This window comes from Haliotis cracherodii, unplaced genomic scaffold, assembly GCF_022045235.1.
Source record: "Haliotis cracherodii isolate W230 unplaced genomic scaffold, xgHalCrac1.p SCAF_4, whole genome shotgun sequence".
Classification (NCBI taxonomy): Eukaryota; Metazoa; Mollusca; class Gastropoda; order Lepetellida; family Haliotidae; genus Haliotis; species Haliotis cracherodii.
The window spans coordinates 55,369,608-55,389,131 of record NW_027266297.1 but is presented as its reverse complement, the minus strand read 5'-3'; the positions used below and the strand labels follow the sequence as shown (position 1 = coordinate 55,389,131).

Below are 19,524 nucleotides of genomic sequence, written 5' to 3'. Positions count from 1 at the left end.
AAATACAGAGATATTTCTCTCCTTGTCTGTCTTTCTCTAACTTCCGCTTCCGATCACGTTGGATCCCTGCGTGTTGCAAAACATTTAGTCTGCAATATATCTTTGATTCCTTTAAACAGCTATGGCTAAGACACGTAAAATTCAACAGAAAGCAGCCCCCAAAGACGGGATGAAAAAGGGACAACACAGTATGAACCCAGGTAATACTTTGATACATTTTTAAGAAAACAACCTGGCCGGATTCTGTGACACAGTCACACATGGTAATATGGAATCGAACACAAGTCAACTCGTTCACTCGGAAAACCGTACATAAAAAATGCTTTACCATCACACTTTACCGGGGGTACTTTTCGGATTTCGGGTGCCTGTTTTTCCATTCGCGCAGAGCGGAGGATCGAAATCGCGTTTCCAGCTTGATGCGAAGATAGGCTAATGAGTTAACCAACTCTCTATCACGGGACCACTGTCCAACTAAATAATAAGTGCCCGTTTACCAAATGATCAGCAACTCGACACTTCATACACATTGTAATATTTTCATGAGATTACATCTTTAAAAGAGATAGCACATATCAAACTAACCCTAATGATTGTAAAGGGGTGCCTTGTCCTGCCTAAGTATTGTAAAGCAATGTTTGATTAGCAGAGGGTTCCCAATCTCAAGGTTGTGAGGGTACCTAATGATCTCTAAGGAGGTTCTTGATCACTATTAGGGCTGTGAAGAGTCCAAATTTATTACCTACCCCCCTATTACCTGACCCTACCCTAGTACCTGCTGTAGGTCTCAAGAGATGGATACAAAATATCCAATTGGGATATGTGCTATTTCTATCTGACATCCACTGGTCACTGACACATAGCTATATGTTGCAATGGTATTTCTATCTGACATCCACTGGTCACTGACACATGTATAGCTATATGTTGCAATGGTATTTCTATCTGACATCCACTGGTCACTGACACATGTATAGCTATATGTTGCAATGGTATTTCTATCTGACATCCACAGGTCACTGACACATAGCTATATGTTGCAATGGTATTTCTATCTGACATCCACTGGTCACTGACACATAGCTATATGTTGCAATGGTATTTCTATCTGACATCCACTGGTCACTGACACATAGCTTTATGTTGCAATGGTATTTCTATCTGACATCCACTGGTCACTGACACACAGCTTGGTTCCAGGCCTGCATAACATTTTACAATAGTCTGATATTGATTTTGCAGGCTCCATCAGCTCAACCATCATCATTCATTATTCCAACCACGTCTGTAACATTTATTGCATCTCACATTGCAGTACCATATTTGACGTAATAAGCGTCCCGCTCTAATAAGCGTCCACGGCGACATTTGCTAAGATATTGGCTAGTGATCAATCCCAATTAGCACCCCTTCCGATTGATCAATGTACACAAGTCTTATTTATTCACGTATAATACGCATTCGTGTGTTATATGCACCTTTAATTATGGGCAATTAAATTCTGGAAAAATATATCTGTCGTACATATACATTTCAGGCTGTCAGCATAAACCATGAAATTTATCTTTCAACTCTGTTTTTTTTTTTCACCAAAATAATATTCTTATAAGGGCCCCCTAGTTCTAATTTTGAGAGCACCCAGGGCGCTTATTACGTCGAATACGGTATGTCAAATTGTACCAAGGGTAGATTGTAAATGATGTAACAATGATTATTTGATTTTTCAGATCGGGTGAAAGGCCAGGGCGGACACAACATGAGAGATAAAACTACCATCAAGCGTTTGCTCATGTACAAAAACTTCAAGGCTAAGAGGTATACATTAAAGTCAAAATGATTTCACCAGCAAATAACTTGGAAGAAATGTTGATTCAGTTAATTCTGTGTGTGAAATTTAACCTCATATGGCTCTGCACTAATGTAGAATAAATAACATTTTTTTTAAGGAATAATAATAATAAAAAAATATTTAAAAAATGTAACAGTTGATAATTTGCATCTTGTATGTTTGGGGTTGCATTGGTATTCACTATCTTAAATTTTTTAACTAGTTCACTATCTGGACCAGTATTGTTAATGATAAACATGATAAAGATATCCTATGGGCTGGTAGAATTTCAGACATTTTGGAGGGTTTTGATATAGGTTATTACTATCCGGGGCTAGTTGACATTCTTGGTTAATTTGTATCCCTGAGAGACTATCCATCTATTTCCAAAATAAGCTAGATAAAAAGCGACCCATGCAAAGAACATATGTAACGCTGATATTGTATACCTTGCAGTACTATTGACAAAATGTCTACACTGTCAACACTGCTTTCTTGGGCTTTACATCATCAAATTGTGGGTACTTCAAGATTATGTGCACATTCTTCAGTTATATTTACAGCAATACAATCATATATATTTAAACTAGTTTATGCGTCTATCATGTCTATGTTTCAACTTTGATAAATTTATGGGACCAATGTACAATCTGGTTTTGTTTGGTGAAACTGGGTTTTATGTCAAAATGCCCCAGATGCACTTTAAATCAAGTTCTTAAAATATAGCCCAGACTTGGTTATGATTAAAACTCCATACATGGCAGTAGGCCGCCTTGCACAGTCTGTATGACTGGTGGCAAAGATAGTATAGAGAGCAAAGCAGATGTGACGCCACAATAAAGACATGACACTCTATCATGTCTATCGGCCTATCAGACAATAGTTTCATAAAATGAGCATGACATTTCTCATGTGTCTCTATATATGTGTCTGTTTCTTGGTACAAGGTCAAATTTTCCCTACTGTAACCATGGTAACATGACTTTGCAGAGACAGGAAAGGGAAAATACTATCCCCGGCCCCGTACCAGTCAACCCTGGCCTCTGGGACTGTCGCTCGAGTGGAACCCAACAGACGCTGGTTTGGTGAGAGAAATTTTCAATTTTATATGCAGCTAGAAAAATGTTAAGCACCACTCCTTGTTCACTTTCAAGATACCACCTATATTGAAGTTGGTACAAGCGCACTGCATGTTTTTTCAGACTGCTGCCTGCCTGCTAGCCAAATGCTGGTGACTTTTAGATTGGGCTGGTTACATTTCCATCTGGCCCGACTACCTTATTGAAAATTGTACTCAATACTCAATTATTTCTAGCATTTTCAACGAATCAAGTCTGTTAAGGCGTTATTTAATGTCAAAGTATTTTGTCATTTTGTTTTCTTTTCGTAGTTTATCGGAAACTGCTTTTTGCTGTACACTGATCATGACTGATGATATGCATATACATACGACCCAGTAAGATCCGGGGTAGAATAGGTCTTCAGCAACCCATGCTTGTTGTAAGAGGCGACTAACGGGATCAGGTGGTTAAACATTGGAGAAACAAACAAACCAAACAAAGCATATACATACGTTTTTATCTATGCATGTGATAGTCAAAGAACCACAACAAGCCTCAGACAAAAGTACCAAGAAATGTATCAGCTTCGCCATTGTTTAGATTTATAATCTCAAAACTATTTTGAGTCCTATTGCCAATTACGGTCTCCATAAGGTAGGGTTAGTATGAGTGTTTGCAACATGTTTTATTAACACGGCCTCCTGGCCGGTGTACATTGGAAACTAATGCATACCCTGGTTACAGGTTCTGGACTGAATGACATCATAGGAGTGAAATAATGTCCTTATTTTACATATATTAATCTATTTTACAAACTTTTGGCTCCTGTATTGATATGGTTTGTTTGTTTGTTGTTTAATGCCGCACTCGGCAATATTCCAGCTATATGACTGCGGTCTGTAAATAATCAAGTCTGTACCAGACAATCAAGTGATTGAAAACATGAGCATTGATCCATGCAATTGGGACACGATGACATGCATCAACCTAGTCAGAGAGCCTGACAACCAATCCCATTTGTCGCCTCTTACGACAAGCATTGTTGCCTCTGACGGCAAGCATGGGTTGCTGAAAACCTATTCTACCCGAGATCTTGATGGGTTAGGTATTCTATTGCAGCAGACAGAGGGGCAAGTATGATAATGTGTTGATGGCTGGCTGGCTTGTATGCTTGAACACAGGATGTTCTTCTTTCTAGGAAACACACGAGTTGTGACACAGACAGCCCTTCAGACATTTCAAGATGAAATGGGCAAGGTGAAGCGTGATCCATACAAGGTCGTCATGCAGCAGACAAAGCTACCAATCACATTGCTGAATGAGGTTGCAAAGGTCAGTTTCATCTGATTACATCATCAGACTCAAGTATCGGATAATAAGAGAATAATATACTACTCAAAAGAAGTTAAGGAACACCCAATGTTTTCACATGACTATGAAACAGCCTGTCAGTTGTGGGTATTCTAAACAGCCTGTCAGTTGTGGGTATTCTAAACAGCCTGCCAGTTGTGGGTATTCTAAACAGCCTGTCAGTTGTGGGTATTCTAAACAGCCTGCCTGTGTGGGTATTCTAAACAGCCTGCCTGTGTGGGTATTCTTTAACTTGTTTTGAGTGGTATATGTGAACTATGAGGACTTGTGGATTCTTTCCTGATTTAATTTTGTGCCAAGCCTTGGTGAGAAACGATCAACATTATTTGATGGGAACAGAAAATGAATAAATCTGAGTGCGTTTTTTTTCATAATACTGATATTTCATCAAGAAGAGTACAATAATATTGGTATGTATGTATGTATGTAAACTGCATCATCCCAGTGAGTCTATGGTTGGAACAATGCCAATATTATGCCTTGTCATAACATGTATGATGGATGACGTGGTCTTCAACTATTTGCGCCAATGCCTTGTCATGACATGTATGATGGATGACGTGGTCTTCAACTATTTGCGCCAATGCCTTGTCATGACATGTTTGATGGATGACGTGGTCTTCAACTATTTGCGCCAATGCCTTGTCATGACATGTACGATGGATGACGTGGTCTTCAACTATTTGCGCCAATGCCTTGTCATGACATGTACGATGGATGACGTGGTCTTCAACTATTTGCGCCAATGCCTTGTCATGACATGTTTGATGGATGACGTGGTCTTCAACTATTTGCGCCAATGCCTTGTCATGACATGTACGATGGATGACGTGGTCTTCAACTATTTGCACCAATGCCTTGTCATGACATGTACGATGGATGACGTGGTCTTCAACTATTTGCACCAATGCCTTGTCATGACATGTACGATGGAGGACGTGGTCTTCAACTATTTGCACCAATGCCTTGTCATGACATGTACGATGGATGACGTGGTCTTCAACTATTTGCGCCAATGCCTTGTCATGACATGTTTGATGGATGACGTGGTCTTCAACTATTTGCACCAATGCCCTGTCATGACATGTACGATGGATGACATGGTCTTCAACTATTTGCACCAATGCCTTGTCATGACATGTACGATGGATGACGTGGTCTTCAACTATTTGCGCCAATGCCTTGTCATGACATGTACGATGGATGACGTGGTCTTCAACTATTTGCGCCAATGCCTTGTCATGACATGTATGATGGATGACGTGGTCTTCAACTATTTGCGCCAATGCCTTGTCATGACATGTTTGATGGATGACGTGGTCTTCAACTATTTGCGCCAATGCCTTGTCATGACATGTACGATGGATGACGTGGTCTTCAACTATTTGCACCAATGCCTTGTCATGACATGTATGATGGATGACGTGGTCTTCAACTATTTGCGCCAATGCCTTGTCATGACATGTTTGATGGATGACGTGGTCTTCAACTATTTGCGCCAATGCCTTGTCATGACATGTACGATGGATGACGTGGTCTTCAACTATTTGCGCCAATGCCTTGTCATAACATGTATGATGGATGACGTGGTCTTCAACTATTTGCGCCAATGCCTTGTCATGACATGTACGATGGATGACGTGGTCTTCAACTATTTGCGCCAATGCCTTGTCATGACATGTTTGATGGATGACGCGGTCTCCAACTATTTGCGACAATACCTTGAAACGACATCAGGTTGCTATGGGCGCTTTAAAAACATGGAAGACAATGAATTTTAATTCTTAAATTGGTGTGAAATACCCAATCAGCAGGCGCTAATGCTATGATGCTCATTGAGAATTACCTGCAGTAGTTTCACCAGTACTGTAGGCATGTACACCAAGAGACCGAACATTCAGCTTGTAACATCCCGTCCACACACCTCTAGGGACACGACCGCCTCCGTGGTCTGGTGGTGGAGCGTCTGCCTGGAGAATGGCTTGATACCTGGCCGCGTCATACCAAAAGACGTTAAAAGATGGTACATGTTGTTAACCTGTATGGCGCTTGGCATGGTCAGCACGGTCAGCACGGTCAGCACGGAGTCTGTATACTGTGTCTGAGTGGGGTGTTCATGTTAAACTGCAGTAGGATATCTCAGTGGGCTGGCACTATCAAATGGGCATTAGTCCAGACTAGTACAAGCATCCACGCACGTCGCTCTTACAGTGCAATAATCTTAAACATGATGTAAAACCCCATTTCACCTCACCTCACCTCACAACACCTCACCTCACCTCACCTCACCTCACCTTACCCCACCTCACCCCACCTCACCTCACCTCACCCCACCCCACCCCACCCCACCCCACCTCACCTCGCCTCACCTCACAACACCTCACCTCACCCCACCCCACCCCACCCCACCTCACCTCACCTCACCTCACCTCACCTCACCTCACCTTACCCACCTCACCTCACCCCACCCCACCTCACGACACCTTACCACACCTCACCCCACCTCACCCCACCTCACCTCACCTCACCTCACCTCACCCCACCCCACCTCACCTCACCTCACCCCACCCCACCTCACCCCACCTCACCCCACCTCACCCCACCTCACCTCACCTCTAATGAATGTATCATTATATGTTCACAAGTACAGAGATCTGTTTTCAGTGAAATGTGTTTGTGTGACAATATCAGTTCTGCTTTACGACCGCTAGTGGGTTCGGTATGGTAACGTTAAATGTCAATTATGATATGATGAGCAGATGGCATCATATGGAACGTTATGATGTCTTGATGTCCATTGAGGTTGGTCATCGCTATATGTAGGGGGCACGGGTGGCCCAGTCGTCTAAGGCGCCGCGATTTGCTGTGCAGAGTTGTGTCTATTGGGCACGCCAGAAACCTATGATTGTGGGTTCAAATCCCTGTTCGCCCCGATTATGTTTCTAGGTTTGTCAGCACAATACCCGTGCTCATGGGTTTCACTGAAGTGGTAAACGTCTGAGACCTGTATCACTTCAGGCTTTCCTCCCACATTAAGCTGACACCCCGCGATATAACTGGAATACTGTTAAAAGCGACGTTAAACCCAACTCACTCACTCACTCACTCATCGCTATATATAAGAGCTATAATCTTGAACACGACTTTAAACCCCTTTTCACCTCACCTCAGGCTGGCCAACTTGTATGTGTTTCTACATGATGGCAACTAGCCAGTCTGAAATCTGCATATTATGACAAATAATGGTAATAAATCATCTCAGATCAGCCAACATGTTATTTTATATTTCTGTTCATACTCTGCATATTTCGATTGTATGTCAATTTGATGACTTCAAATACAATAACTGGTATAACTTTGATGTTTTTATCAGTCATGAAGGTGATTCCTTGAAGCTATCTTGTCGTTGCTTAACTTGTTTGCCAGTTGTAAGATGCTGATGGTAGAAATACTTGATTCATTGAATCATTGTTGTTCCAGAATGCCAGAGTTCATCTACTTGACACAGAATCATTCGAGACAACATTTGGGAAGAAATCTCAGAGGAAACGTCCGAATCTGAAAGTAGCAGACATGTCGGTGAGTGCAGATGGACAGGTCAACTAATTATGAAGAATTAATTTGTGAATCAAACTAACAGTACAATTGTTGATAGGCAGTATGCAAGCAATCTGCTGAACCTAACAATTGGTGGATGTTTTTTTTGTTTTTGTTTAGTTTGTTGTTTAGTTTGTTGTTTAGTTTGTTGTTTAACATCACACTCCAGCCATATGACAGCGATTTATAAATAACAGTCTAGACCACACAATCCAGTGATTGACATCATGAGCATCAATCTACACCGTTTAGATACAATGACATGCATCTACCAAGTCAGTGAGCTGACCACCGATTAATCACCTCTTATGACAAGCATAGTTGCCTCTTACGGCAAGCATGAGTTGCTGAAGACCTATTCTACCCCGGATCTTAATAGTAAGGTATTCTATTACAGCAGGCAGAGATGTTGAGGGGGAAGTATGACAATGTGTTGATGGCTGGCTGACTTGTTGTAGGCGCTGGTGCAGCAGGCGGAGACGTTGGGAGGCCAGTACGACATCAGCAAGGACCATGACCTAGTGGAGGAGGACACCGGGGTGAAGGACGAGACCCCAGAGATTGTCTTCAAGGCAGGGCAGTCCAAGAGAATCTGGAATGAACTGTACAAGGTATGGAGAGGAGGGGGTCATAGCAGTGTTTGAAATATATAAAAAATGACAGCCTACCATCAGGAAGTACAGATTTTAGAAGCTGCAGGCCCTGACAAAGCTCTTCAGGCCCTCATTTAAATAACTGCTGCTTATTGTGACAAATAAATTGACATGTAAATGTATTGCAGACCATAAGGACCCATGCAAGTTTTGAAACCATGGGCTGAAACAAGATCTATCTGCCAAGGAAAGGCGCTTATTTCGAAGACTGGGATATGGTAAATGAGGCCAATTGAAGCACACTAGACAGAGATATTACAACCCAAAATTGATTCCTCGTTATGAATCCCGATTTGGAAAAGATCTAGATTTGTTATCATCATTACAATGGTGCCCGAATTGGATTAATTTGTGTGGTCATGCTCTTGATAGTGGGTAATGATACCAGTGAGTGTGGGACATGACATTGCTCATGACATCGACCACTGGTTTGTCTGGCCCAGATTTGATCTGTGTGATGCAGCAGACAGTGGCAGCAGACAAAACAAACAAACAAACAAACAAATTGTATCGTCACTGTCCTGTAATGCTTCCTTCCGTGCTGCAGGTGATCGACTCCTCTGACGTGGTGGTTCAAGTCCTGGACGCCCGGGATCCTCTTGGCACGCGCTGCTACCAGGTGGAGAAATATCTCAAGAAGGAAAAGTCACACAAGAATCTGATCTTTGTTTTGAACAAAGTTGACCTGGTGCCTATCTGGGTGACGGTAAGTACTCCTGGTAACATTGGGTACTGTGGGCTGTTCTAGACTGTCAACCACAAGTTGGCCTGCTCCAAGTCAGATTACCCTGTACAGTGAATAGGACAACACTGTATCATTGCTGATTTTGTCCTAAAATAACCAGTTTGCTCGGATGTTGGAGGTCTGACTAAAAACTCAGAATTTGGGAGATGTGTGTGCTTGTTATTGTCCTGTTCTTGTATATAAGGAAACATTGTGTGATTCTATGTTATTTTACAGCAAAAGTGGGTGGCCATTCTGTCTGCAGAACATCCGACCATGGCGTTCCATGCCAGCATCACGAACTCCTTCGGAAAGGGGGCTCTGATCAACCTCCTCCGGCAGTTTGGCAAGGTAGGTAAAGGGAGACAACTCCTGTAAGGGAGTGATATATCTCTGTTACAGCCTCATATTTCTGTTACACTTTTACATACCCAGTGGGGATTCCGTGTTCCTATAGTTCCCCAGCAACCTGTGCTTGTTGTAAGAGTCTGTGGATCTGGTTGTCAGGCTCAGCGGCTTTGTTGATTGACTGTCATTCTACCTGTCAGTGCTAATATCAACCACTGGTTTATCTGGCCAAGACTTAATTATTTACATACTGCGATCATACAGCAGACAGACAGACAGACAGCTTCATCCATCTGTTACAGCCTTGACTTTGTGTTACAGCTTCACATTGACAAGAAGCAGATCAGTGTAGGGTTCATCGGCTACCCTAACGTGGGGAAGAGCTCCATCATCAACACCTTGAAGGCAAAGAAAGTCTGCAAGGTCGCCCCCATTGCTGGAGAAACCAAGGTCAGTCTTACGTCTATTGTGTCATATTCGGGTCCTGTGATAAACTACAGTCAAAACTCCAGTACTTACCGGATGAAGGGAACAACCTTTTACTTCGAGACAAACATAAGTTTGACACATCAAATTTTAACACAATGGTGTTTCACTGAACATTTACATATATCCCCCATCCCCCCCTATCCCCCCACCCCCACCCCACTCCAACAGCTGTTTATCCTTGCCTTGTAAGATGTGACATTACCCACAATGCTGTGCTGCAGGTGTGGCAGTACGTGACGTTGATGAAGAGGATCTTCCTGGTGGACTGTCCTGGTGTGGTGTACCCGACCGGAGCCACACAGACGGAGATTGTACTCAAGGGAGTTGTAAGTTTCAGCATTCAGCATTATCATGATTCTCCATGAAAACTGCAGGAAGTACGAGACAGTCAAGTAATCTAATACCCTCTACTGTACCTCTTCCTTTGCATAGCTCTGAACCAGTGTCAACCAGTCCATTAGACAGCAGGTCGATTTTGACCAGATTGTAGATTGAAGGGAATAGAATATTTTTATGATGCAAACTTATTTCCTCTTATACTGGCTATGTAAATGATACTGCCTTGTGCCATGCTTGGCTGTGAGTGAGCAATGTGAAATGTCTGCTGACCACAGTTGCATTACAAAACAAGATGGTTCTAGATAGGAAACATTTCTGCGAATTGATATGAGTTCATAAGTATATGTTCTCAACCTGATTACGCATTGGAGACTCCAGCTAGGTGCCTACACCTGTTCTAGTGATACTGAAGCTGGGTGCCTACACCTGTCCTTGTGTGACTGAAGCTATGTGCCTACACCTGTCCTAGTGTGACTGAAGCTATGTGCCTACGCCTGTCCTAGTGTGACTGAAGCTGGGTGCCTACACCTGTCCCAGTGTGACTGAAGCTATGTGTCTACACCTGTCCTAGTGTGACTGAAGCTAGATGCCTACAACTATCCTAGTATGACTGAAGCTAGATGCCTACAACTATCCTAGTATGACTGAAGCTAGGTGCCTACACCTGTCCTAGTGTGACTGAAGCTAGGTGCCTACACCTGTCCTAGTGTGACTGAAGCTCGGTGCCTACACCTCTCCTAGTATGACTGAAGCTATGTGCCTACACCTGTCCTAGTATGACTGAAGCTAGGTGCCTACACCTGTCCTAGTGTGACTGAAGCTAGGTGCCTACACCTGTCCTAGTATTACTGAAGCTAGGTGCCTTCACCTGTCCTAGTATGACTGAAGCTAGGTGCCTACACCTGTCCTAGTGAGACTGAAGCTGGGTGCCCATGCCTGTCCTAGTATGACTGAAGCTAGGTGCCTACACCTGTCCTAGTGAGACTGAAGCTGGGTGCTTACACCTATCCTAGTATGACTGAAGCTATGTGCCTACACCTGTCCTAGTGAGACTGAAGCTGGGTGCCTACGCCTGTCCTAGTATGACTGAAGCTATGTGCCTACACCTGTCCTAGTATGACTGAAGCTAGGTGCCTACACCTGTCCTAGTGTGACTGAAGCTAGGTGCCTACACCTGTCCTAGTATTACTGAAGCTAGGTGCCTTCACCTGTCCTAGTATGACTGAAGCTAGGTGCCTACACCTGTCCTAGTGAGACTGAAGCTGGGTGCCCATGCCTGTCCTAGTATGACTGAAGCTAGGTGCCTACACCTGTCCTAGTGAGACTGAAGCTGGGTGCTTACACCTATCCTAGTATGACTGAAGCTAGGTGCCTACACCTGTCCTAGTGAGACTGAAGCTGGGTGCCTACGCCTGTCCTAGTATGACTGAAGCTAGGTGCCTACACCTGTCCTAGTGAGACTGAAGCGTGGGTGCTTACACCTATCCTAGTATGACTGAAGCTAGGTGCCTACCCCTGTCCTAGTGAGACTGAAGCTAGGTGCCTACACCTGTCCTAGTGTGACTGAAGCTAGGTGCCCACACCTGTCCTAGTATGACTGAAGCTAGGTGCCCACACCTGTCCTAGTGAGACTGAAGCTGGGTGCCTACACCTGTCCTAGTATGACTGAAGCTAGGTGCCTACACCTGTCCTAGTGTGACTGAAGCTGGGTGCCTACACCTGTCCTAGTGTGACTGAAGCTATGTGCCTACACCTGTCCTAGTGTGACTGAAGCTAGATGCCTACAACTATCCTATATGACTGAAGCTAGGTGCCTACACCTGTCCTAGTGTGACTGAAGCTAGGTGGCTACACCTGTCCTAGTGTGACTTAAGCTCGGTGCCTACACCTGTCCTAGTATGACTGAAGCTCGGTGCCTACACCTGTCCTAGTATGACTGAAGCTAGGTGCCTACACCTGTCCTAGTGTGACTGAAGCTGGGTGCCTACACCTGTCCTAGTGAGACTGAAGCTGGGTGCCTATGCCTGTCCTAGTATGACTGAAGCTAGGTGCCTACACCTGTCCTAGTGAGACTGAAGCTGGGTGCCTACGCCTGTCCTAGTATGACTGAAGCTGGGTGCCTACACCTGTCCTAGTGAGACTGAAGCTGGGTGCTTACACCTATCCTAGTATGACTGAAGCTAGGTGCCTACACCTGTCCTAGTGAGACTGAAGCTAGGTGCCTACACCTGTCCTAGTGTGACTGAAGCTAGGTGCCCACACCTGTCCTAGTATGACTGAAGCTATGTGCCTACACCTGTCCTAGTGAGACTGAAGCTAGGTGCCTACACCTGTCCTAGTATGACTGAAGCTAGGTGCCTACACCTGTCCTAGTGAGACTGAAGCTAGGTGCCCACACCTGTCCTAGTATGACTGAAGCTGGGTGCCTACACCTGTCCTAGTGAGACTGAAGCTAGGTGCTTACGCCTATCCTAGTTTGACTGAAGCTAGGTGCCTACACCTGTCCTAGTGAGACTGAAGCTAGGTGCCCACACCTGTCCTAGTGAGACTGAAGCTAGGTGCCCACACCTGTCCTAGTATGACTGAAGCTGGGTGCCTACACCTGTCCTAGTGTGACTGAAGCTAGGTGCTTACGCCTATCCTAGTTTGACTGAAGCTATGTGCCTACACCTGTCCTAGTGTGACTGAAGCTAGTAACACCTGCCCTGTTTTGATACGACCTCTTCACCCCAGGTTCGTGTAGAGAACATCCGGAATCCTGAGGACTACATTGGTGCTATTTTGGAGCGTGTCAAGACTGAGTATATCAACAAGACGTACAAGATAGACAGCTGGACGGGGCCTGAGGACTTCATCGAACAGATAGCACGCAAGTCAGGACGGCTGCTGAAGGTCAGTGCCTAGGTATCTGTGTGTACTTACCAGGGAAGGAAATAAGGTTTGAGATTCTACAAGCAGGAGTAGTAATATATAATACTGACACCCTTTCAAAAGCCTGGAACTCCGAATTCTACTAGCCCGCAGTATACCTTTACATTGGGCAAGGGGGCACGGGTGGTCCAGTTGTCTGAAGCTGCAATTTGCTGTTCAGAGTTGCATCCCTTGGGCACGCCAGAAAACTATGATTGTGGGGATGGAATCCTGGTTAGCCAGATTTTGTTTCAAGGATTTGTTAGCACCATACTCATTGCGTGGGCTAATACTACTGTCCTAACAAACCTATAGATGTTTAGATACCTGCAGGTTGCTTTATGTCAAACTGACATTAATACAAAGGCCAGATGACCCGTGAAGATCCGGGTTATCATATGTAAAAAATGGGTGTTCTTTAATTTCTTTTGTGTAGTACATCTTACTCGGTAATGAGAGGCTGAACTTTTGTATGTGTTGAAATCATCAATCAACATCACATACATCTCATCTTGAACACAATCCATGTGTATACCTGACACACAGAACATCATATTGTCCTGCATTGTGTTTGAGTTCGTCAAATGTTGCGGATGTTGCAGGGTGCAGAGCCAGATGTCAGCACCATGTCCAAGATGATCCTCAACGACTGGCAGCGAGGCAAGATCCCATACTTTGTCCGGCCACCAGAGTCACAGGTAAGGTCAAGGCTGTTGGTGAATGTTCTTTGTTAAATAGGAGTAAAATCTTTCAGACTTGACAAAATCTTACATTCAAAAATGTTAAATTTCTTCCAACTTAAATTGTCTTCTTTGAGTTTTCAATTTGTTATCAGAAGAATAAGAAGTAAAACATACAAAGTATATTATTACATTAAGTAATACGTTACCACTGTTATACCGAGGCTGTTGTCTCCCACAACTGCTCTTATAGCGAAATCTACCACAGAGATTCAATTACCTCATGCAGCACGTGCGTAGCCACCTGAGCTGCCATGTGACACCCTTCACTCTTGTCTCTTCGCTTGCCTCAGCAAGACGTTCATAGACTGCTCGGAAGCGTTCCTGTTTCTTCATCCTTTGGTGATATTTATTACTGTTTATTAAAAGCATATAAACTGTATCTATTGAGGGCGTTTGCTTTAACTATGCTCGGAAATATTTTTCCCGCCCTTTTCTCTACATACTTACGGGGTGTTTCGTCTGCACGTTGCGTCTTACGTCTTGTTTATTTTTACATCACCTATTTCTCTAACAGTAAAATATGTGTATGTTTTATATTCGCATTACTCGTTTATTTTCTTGTGAAAATGTTCATTGTGAATATTTGTGGCGCTTGTGTTGTAACCATGTTTTGTTCTTTGTTTAGAGCTTAAACAATGTCTGACATGGACACTTCGTCTGACAGGACACTTGTTGACTCCAAGCTGGCAGCCTTTTCCCAGTATAGGCCGCTGGCTGTTCCGTCCCCGGCCTCTTCGGTGGCCGGGGGTTCGGACGCGGGGTCTTTCGGTGCGACGGGGGCTCCTGTGGTCACCAGTCCTTCCCCCGAACCGTTGGCTCCACTATCGGTTAAGGACCGCATGGCCATGGTTTATGACCTCTTTGAGGACATGCCCAAGCCCCTGCCTGTACCGCGGGGAATCCACGGCTCTGCGGGTTACGTCGAGGTCTACGAGGAGTCGTCTGACAAGGCTGTCCCTGCTTCAACCTTGTTGGGTGGTATTAAGCCTTCCCTAGAGAAAGGATTCATTCCCGGTGCATGACCTTGCCTTCCCCGAGGCCGGTCCCACCGCAGAGACCCACGTTGCACGGGGATACCTACTTGGCAGCAGCGGCCAGTCTGGTCAAAGGTTCTCCCACAGACCGAGACCAACACATTTACAACTGTTTAATCGGTTTAAATGCTTCGCTTGAGTATGTCGTCGGGGCTTCGGCCTTTCTTTCCGGCACGTGCCACTTCCTCAGACAGCAAGCGTACCTTGCCGCCTCGGGGTTGGACGCTGCTAACCAGGAGGTCCTCCTTTCGCAGCCGTGGTCTGGACTGACCCTGTTTAATAACAAGATCCCTGGCGTTCTCAAAGAACAACAGGCTGCTGTGTCCAACGAGGCCTCTCGGCACACGCTTGATCTTGTGGGGCCCTTGCATCGACGCTTGGGTGCTGCGGCCGGTAGGTCCAAAGGGTCGGGTCCTTCTTCCTCCGGGAAGAAGCCCCGCCCTGAGGGCGCCGGTAAGGGCAATCTGCCGCCCTTTCGCGGGAAGAAGGGACACTGGGGGAAGCCCAAACCGTCTAAGGACGTCATGGGCTCCTCCAGGTGACTCTCACTCGCCCCTGGACAGTTGCGCCTGCCGCAGCCTGTCAGGCCTCCCTTTCCTTCCCCGGTAGGAGCCAGACTCTAGACTTGCTGGGAGAATTTGGAACAAGTGTTCGACGTCCCCCGGGTGGTCAACACGATCCGGTACAGCTATCGGCTAGATCTAAAGGCGGATCCGCTGCTCACCGTCGCCCCGTTGGAAGGTTTCTATTCAGAAGCTGATCTTCCCATCCTGGCCGATACCATCGGCAGGTTGGTGGAGAAGAGGGCGGTACGGGAGTTAGCCCTACCAGAAATAACACCGGGGTTTTACTCCAGGATATTTCTCGTTCCCAAGAAGGACAGTGCCGAACTCATAACCTGAAATCGTTCAACGAGTTTTACCTACACAAACCGCCCAAGTTCAGAATGTTGACCTTGGCGAACCTGTAAGCACTGATCATGCCCGCTGACTGGCTCGCATCGATCGACCTGAAGGATGCTTATCTGCATGTTCCGATTCATTCGGACCATCACAAGTATCTCAGGTTCGTCTTTCAAGGCCGGCACTACGAAAGGGTAGCACTCCCATTCTGGCTTATCGTCCGCTCCCTGGCTGTTGACCACCCCTATTGTGGGGTTCCTCCACAAAAGCGGTATCAGGTACTTCGCGTACCTGGACGACTCGCTAGTGGTCAATCGAATGACGGACACCCTGTCACGCCAACTCCATTTCGCACTTCGACTCTTGGAGCAATTGGGGTGGATTGTCAATCTCCCCAAGAGAGAGTTAACCCCCTTGCAGAACTTGCAGAAGTTCATCGGAGGTCGTTTCGACACGGTGACCCATCGCCTCTTTGTCCTCCCAGATCGGTGGCACAAGATTCAGGCGATGATTGCCAAAGTCTTAGCGGTGCAACAGACTGTTTACTTTTGGGAACAGCTGTTAGGGCTACTTGTATCAGCCCAAGACTGCACCGAACGGGGTCGTCTCCAACTCGGCAACATTTGCCCTACACTCTAATATCTCTGTTCACAGAATATTGAGAGGTTGTTACTGGCGTTCTGACTTGGTACTTGCCAATCAATACCGCAGAAAGGTTTCTGATGAAGACGTGGAGGGTGTGCACCGTCTTGGGCCGCTGATCACGGCGCAAGCGGTCATCTAAGGGGTGTGCCTAGCGCAGTTCCAAACTCCTCAGGCTTCAGACCTTTGCACGGTGGTCAATCTGGGTCATCTCCAATGTTCCCACCGCTGTGAGTATCAGGAGTGGGGGTCCTGCAAACAGCGCTCTCACACCACAGGTGAGGCGTCTTTTTGTGTGTTTTGTCCTTATTTGTATTTTTGACAATTATTTATTTAATTGTCCGTCATGTGTTCCAATGTTCCAATGCATGCTTACAAATACTGGAATTAGGTCACGCGCCTAACGCATACTTTAAGTAGGCTTGCTTTGGGATATACAGTCCGAGCAGTCAGGTATGGGTTGTAGCGCTCCCCACCGCCTACTGTGGTAATCAGCCTCGGTAAAACAGTGGTAACGTATTACTTAATGTAATTCGTAGAATTTTCCTATTCGCAATATTCTATAAGTAATACGTTACCACTTGGCTGATGCCCGCTCGACCGTCCCTCGAGCACTTGCTCTCGCAAGAGACAAGAGTGAAGGGTGTCACGTGGCAGCTCAGGTGGCTACGCACGTGCTGCATGAGGTAATTGAATCTTTGTGGTAGATTTCGCTATAAGAGCAGTTGTGGGAGACAACAGCCTCGGTTTAACAGTGGTAACGTATTACTTATAGAATATTCCGAATAGGAAAATTCTACAACTTTTGCTCTTTCTTTCTTGTTTGTCATACAGCATGTGTAGGTTTAAATTAGCACAAATAGAAAACTCTACATTTGTGTAATGTGATCATGTGACGCTCAATACATGTTCCAGGATCACAGCAGAGTTGAGACAACAGACACACCAACACCTACACAAGAGGTCAAGGACACACTGGTCAAGGACACAGAGGGGTCAGGGGACACAGAGGTCAAGGGGAAGGCCAGTAGGAAGAAGCAGCCGAAGGTGATGCAGGATCTGAAGAGGATCCGTGTGGTGCCAACATTCGGGGGGGACGATGTACAGGACATTCAGGAGGATGGTGGGAGCGGTGCAGAGGAGGAGGACAGTGAAGGGGAGGACAGTGTTGGAGAAGACAGTGCTGGGGAGGACAGTGATGAAGATGTGGCGGTGGATGAGACTAAAGGAGAACAGAATCAATCAAGTGAGGAATCTTGTACAGTTCTGGACAAGTCCTCCTCTCATGCTGCCAAGGACAATGTGAGGGCAGCTGGTAGGAAGAAGACACAGAGATCATTGGCAAATCGAGGGGAATCCAAAGATGTGAAATCTGAATCTGGGAAGCTGGAGAAGAAGCAAGTGGAGCAGGAGCCAGCAGGGTCTGAAGTCAACAGTGTGGCCAGCGGGAAGTGGACTGTCACAGCTCTTCCAGCACAGACGAGTACTGATCGCAGGAAACCGGCTCAGACGGGTACGTACTGGTTGGATGTTGTCTTCAGGTGTACCAAAGTGTTATGCCATCCCACTGATGACATCCTTTGCTTGTTACATTTGCAGCTTGCATCTTGAAAGTTAACCTTCTATCCATTAGACATCAAAGATATGTCTGGTAGGTAGTTGTTTTGGAGATGAAAGTTACAAAGATAATCAGGAGAAAACTTCTGTAAGTTATCCTGGGCCATTAAGTATGAACTATCAATTTGTTGTGTGCGGAGGTGCATCTCTTAGCTCCCAGGAGTTGAATCTACGATTCATCTTCATTATGATCTGTGTCACTACCATGTCCATTGAACACGCCTGCATCAGTTGACATTTTTATCTGATACAATTAAGAGCAGTGTAAAACCAAACTCGTTCACTCACTCTGTTCTTGCTCTCTGATGTTTTGTCCTCTGAAATGCTGAGATGACATATTAAGGATGTGTCTTGTGTTAAGGGGAAGGCTGTCTTTACGAACTGAAGGAGACGTCAGCAGTGACTTGTGTCGACGTGGTGGACCCTGGAAAACGGGGACAGAAAAAGCAAACCAAGAAACGAAAACTTCAGGAGGAGTCTCCGCAACCAATGAACAGTAAACAGGTAAGATCAAAGCCATAGCATGTCCCCTTTACTGTGAGGTCAAGGTCATACCATGTGCACTTCACTGTGAGGTCAAGGTCATATGTGCACACCACTGAGGTGAAGGTCATTCCATCTGCACAGTGAAACAGATAGACCAAGATCAGCTTTGGGTGGGGATTCCTGGGAAGAATAGGTCAATGGTCTGTCATGGTATCTAAGTTTATCTGTTTCACATGTCCCTGTGTCCCCTTTTGGGATCCCAGGGGCACAATGGGTGACATTATCCATTACTAATTTAAAATCCTGCTAAGATCAAGTGGTACTGGTTTCGATGTGTCACCTTGTTGATAGCACTGTCCACAACTGATTTTCTGCAGCTCTACAGTTGTTGACAGAGTTGTTGGTTAACATGAGTTCAGGCTGCAGGGCCTTCGCCCGATTTCAGTGTTCTGGGCCCCGTTCCACAAAGCGAACGTAGCGCTACGACTGTCGTAAGCTAATGTTAAAGTATGGGTGTTACAATCACCTTAGGGCTACGATCGCTTTGTGGAACGGGGCCCTGATCCTTTGTTGTATGAGGTTTTGATAACCCTGATACCAACCAACTTTTGTGTTTCAGCGCCGACGTCTAGAGCGGGAGGCCAGGAAACAGAAGATCGGTGTTCACTTCTACTCCGAGTCCAATGTAAAGAACCGTAGCTACCGGTAGAGTTGAAGACTAGAGATTCCTGTATTATTTGGGGGTGTACCATATGTATGTCAATAAAACCGGTTTTGTTA

The 19,524-nt window shown here is 45.4% G+C and overlaps 1 protein-coding gene across 1 annotated transcript; it reads left to right on the top strand.

Annotated features, from left to right (window-relative positions):
• Positions 1–55: 55 nt before the first annotated feature.
• LOC139479728 (uncharacterized) lies at positions 56–19,524 on the top strand. Its single transcript, XM_071262583.1, has 15 exons — positions 56–200; positions 1,728–1,815; positions 2,819–2,913; positions 4,088–4,221; positions 7,741–7,839; positions 8,316–8,468; positions 9,058–9,216; positions 9,472–9,585; positions 9,904–10,032; positions 10,293–10,397; positions 13,144–13,302; positions 13,923–14,018; positions 17,557–18,154; positions 18,620–18,762; positions 19,364–19,524. Exons 1-15 carry the CDS (start codon positions 122–124, stop codon positions 19,451–19,453), a joined length of 2,241 nt encoding a protein of 746 aa, XP_071118684.1. The 5' UTR covers positions 56–121; the 3' UTR covers positions 19,454–19,524.

What these genes read in the sequence shown, in the direction of transcription:
- LOC139479728 (XM_071262583.1), top strand. Translation starts at nt 122, where the DNA reads ATGGCTAAGACACGTAAAATTCAACAGAAAGCAGCCCCCAAAGACGGG. An exon ending in AAAAACTTCAAGGCTAAGAG is followed by an intron (nt 1,816 to 2,818) that starts GTATACATTAAA and finishes ATGACTTTGCAG; the next exon opens with AGACAGGAAAGGGAAAATAC. An exon ending in AGTCAGGACGGCTGCTGAAG is followed by an intron (nt 13,303 to 13,922) that starts GTCAGTGCCTAG and finishes CGGATGTTGCAG; the next exon opens with GGTGCAGAGCCAGATGTCAG.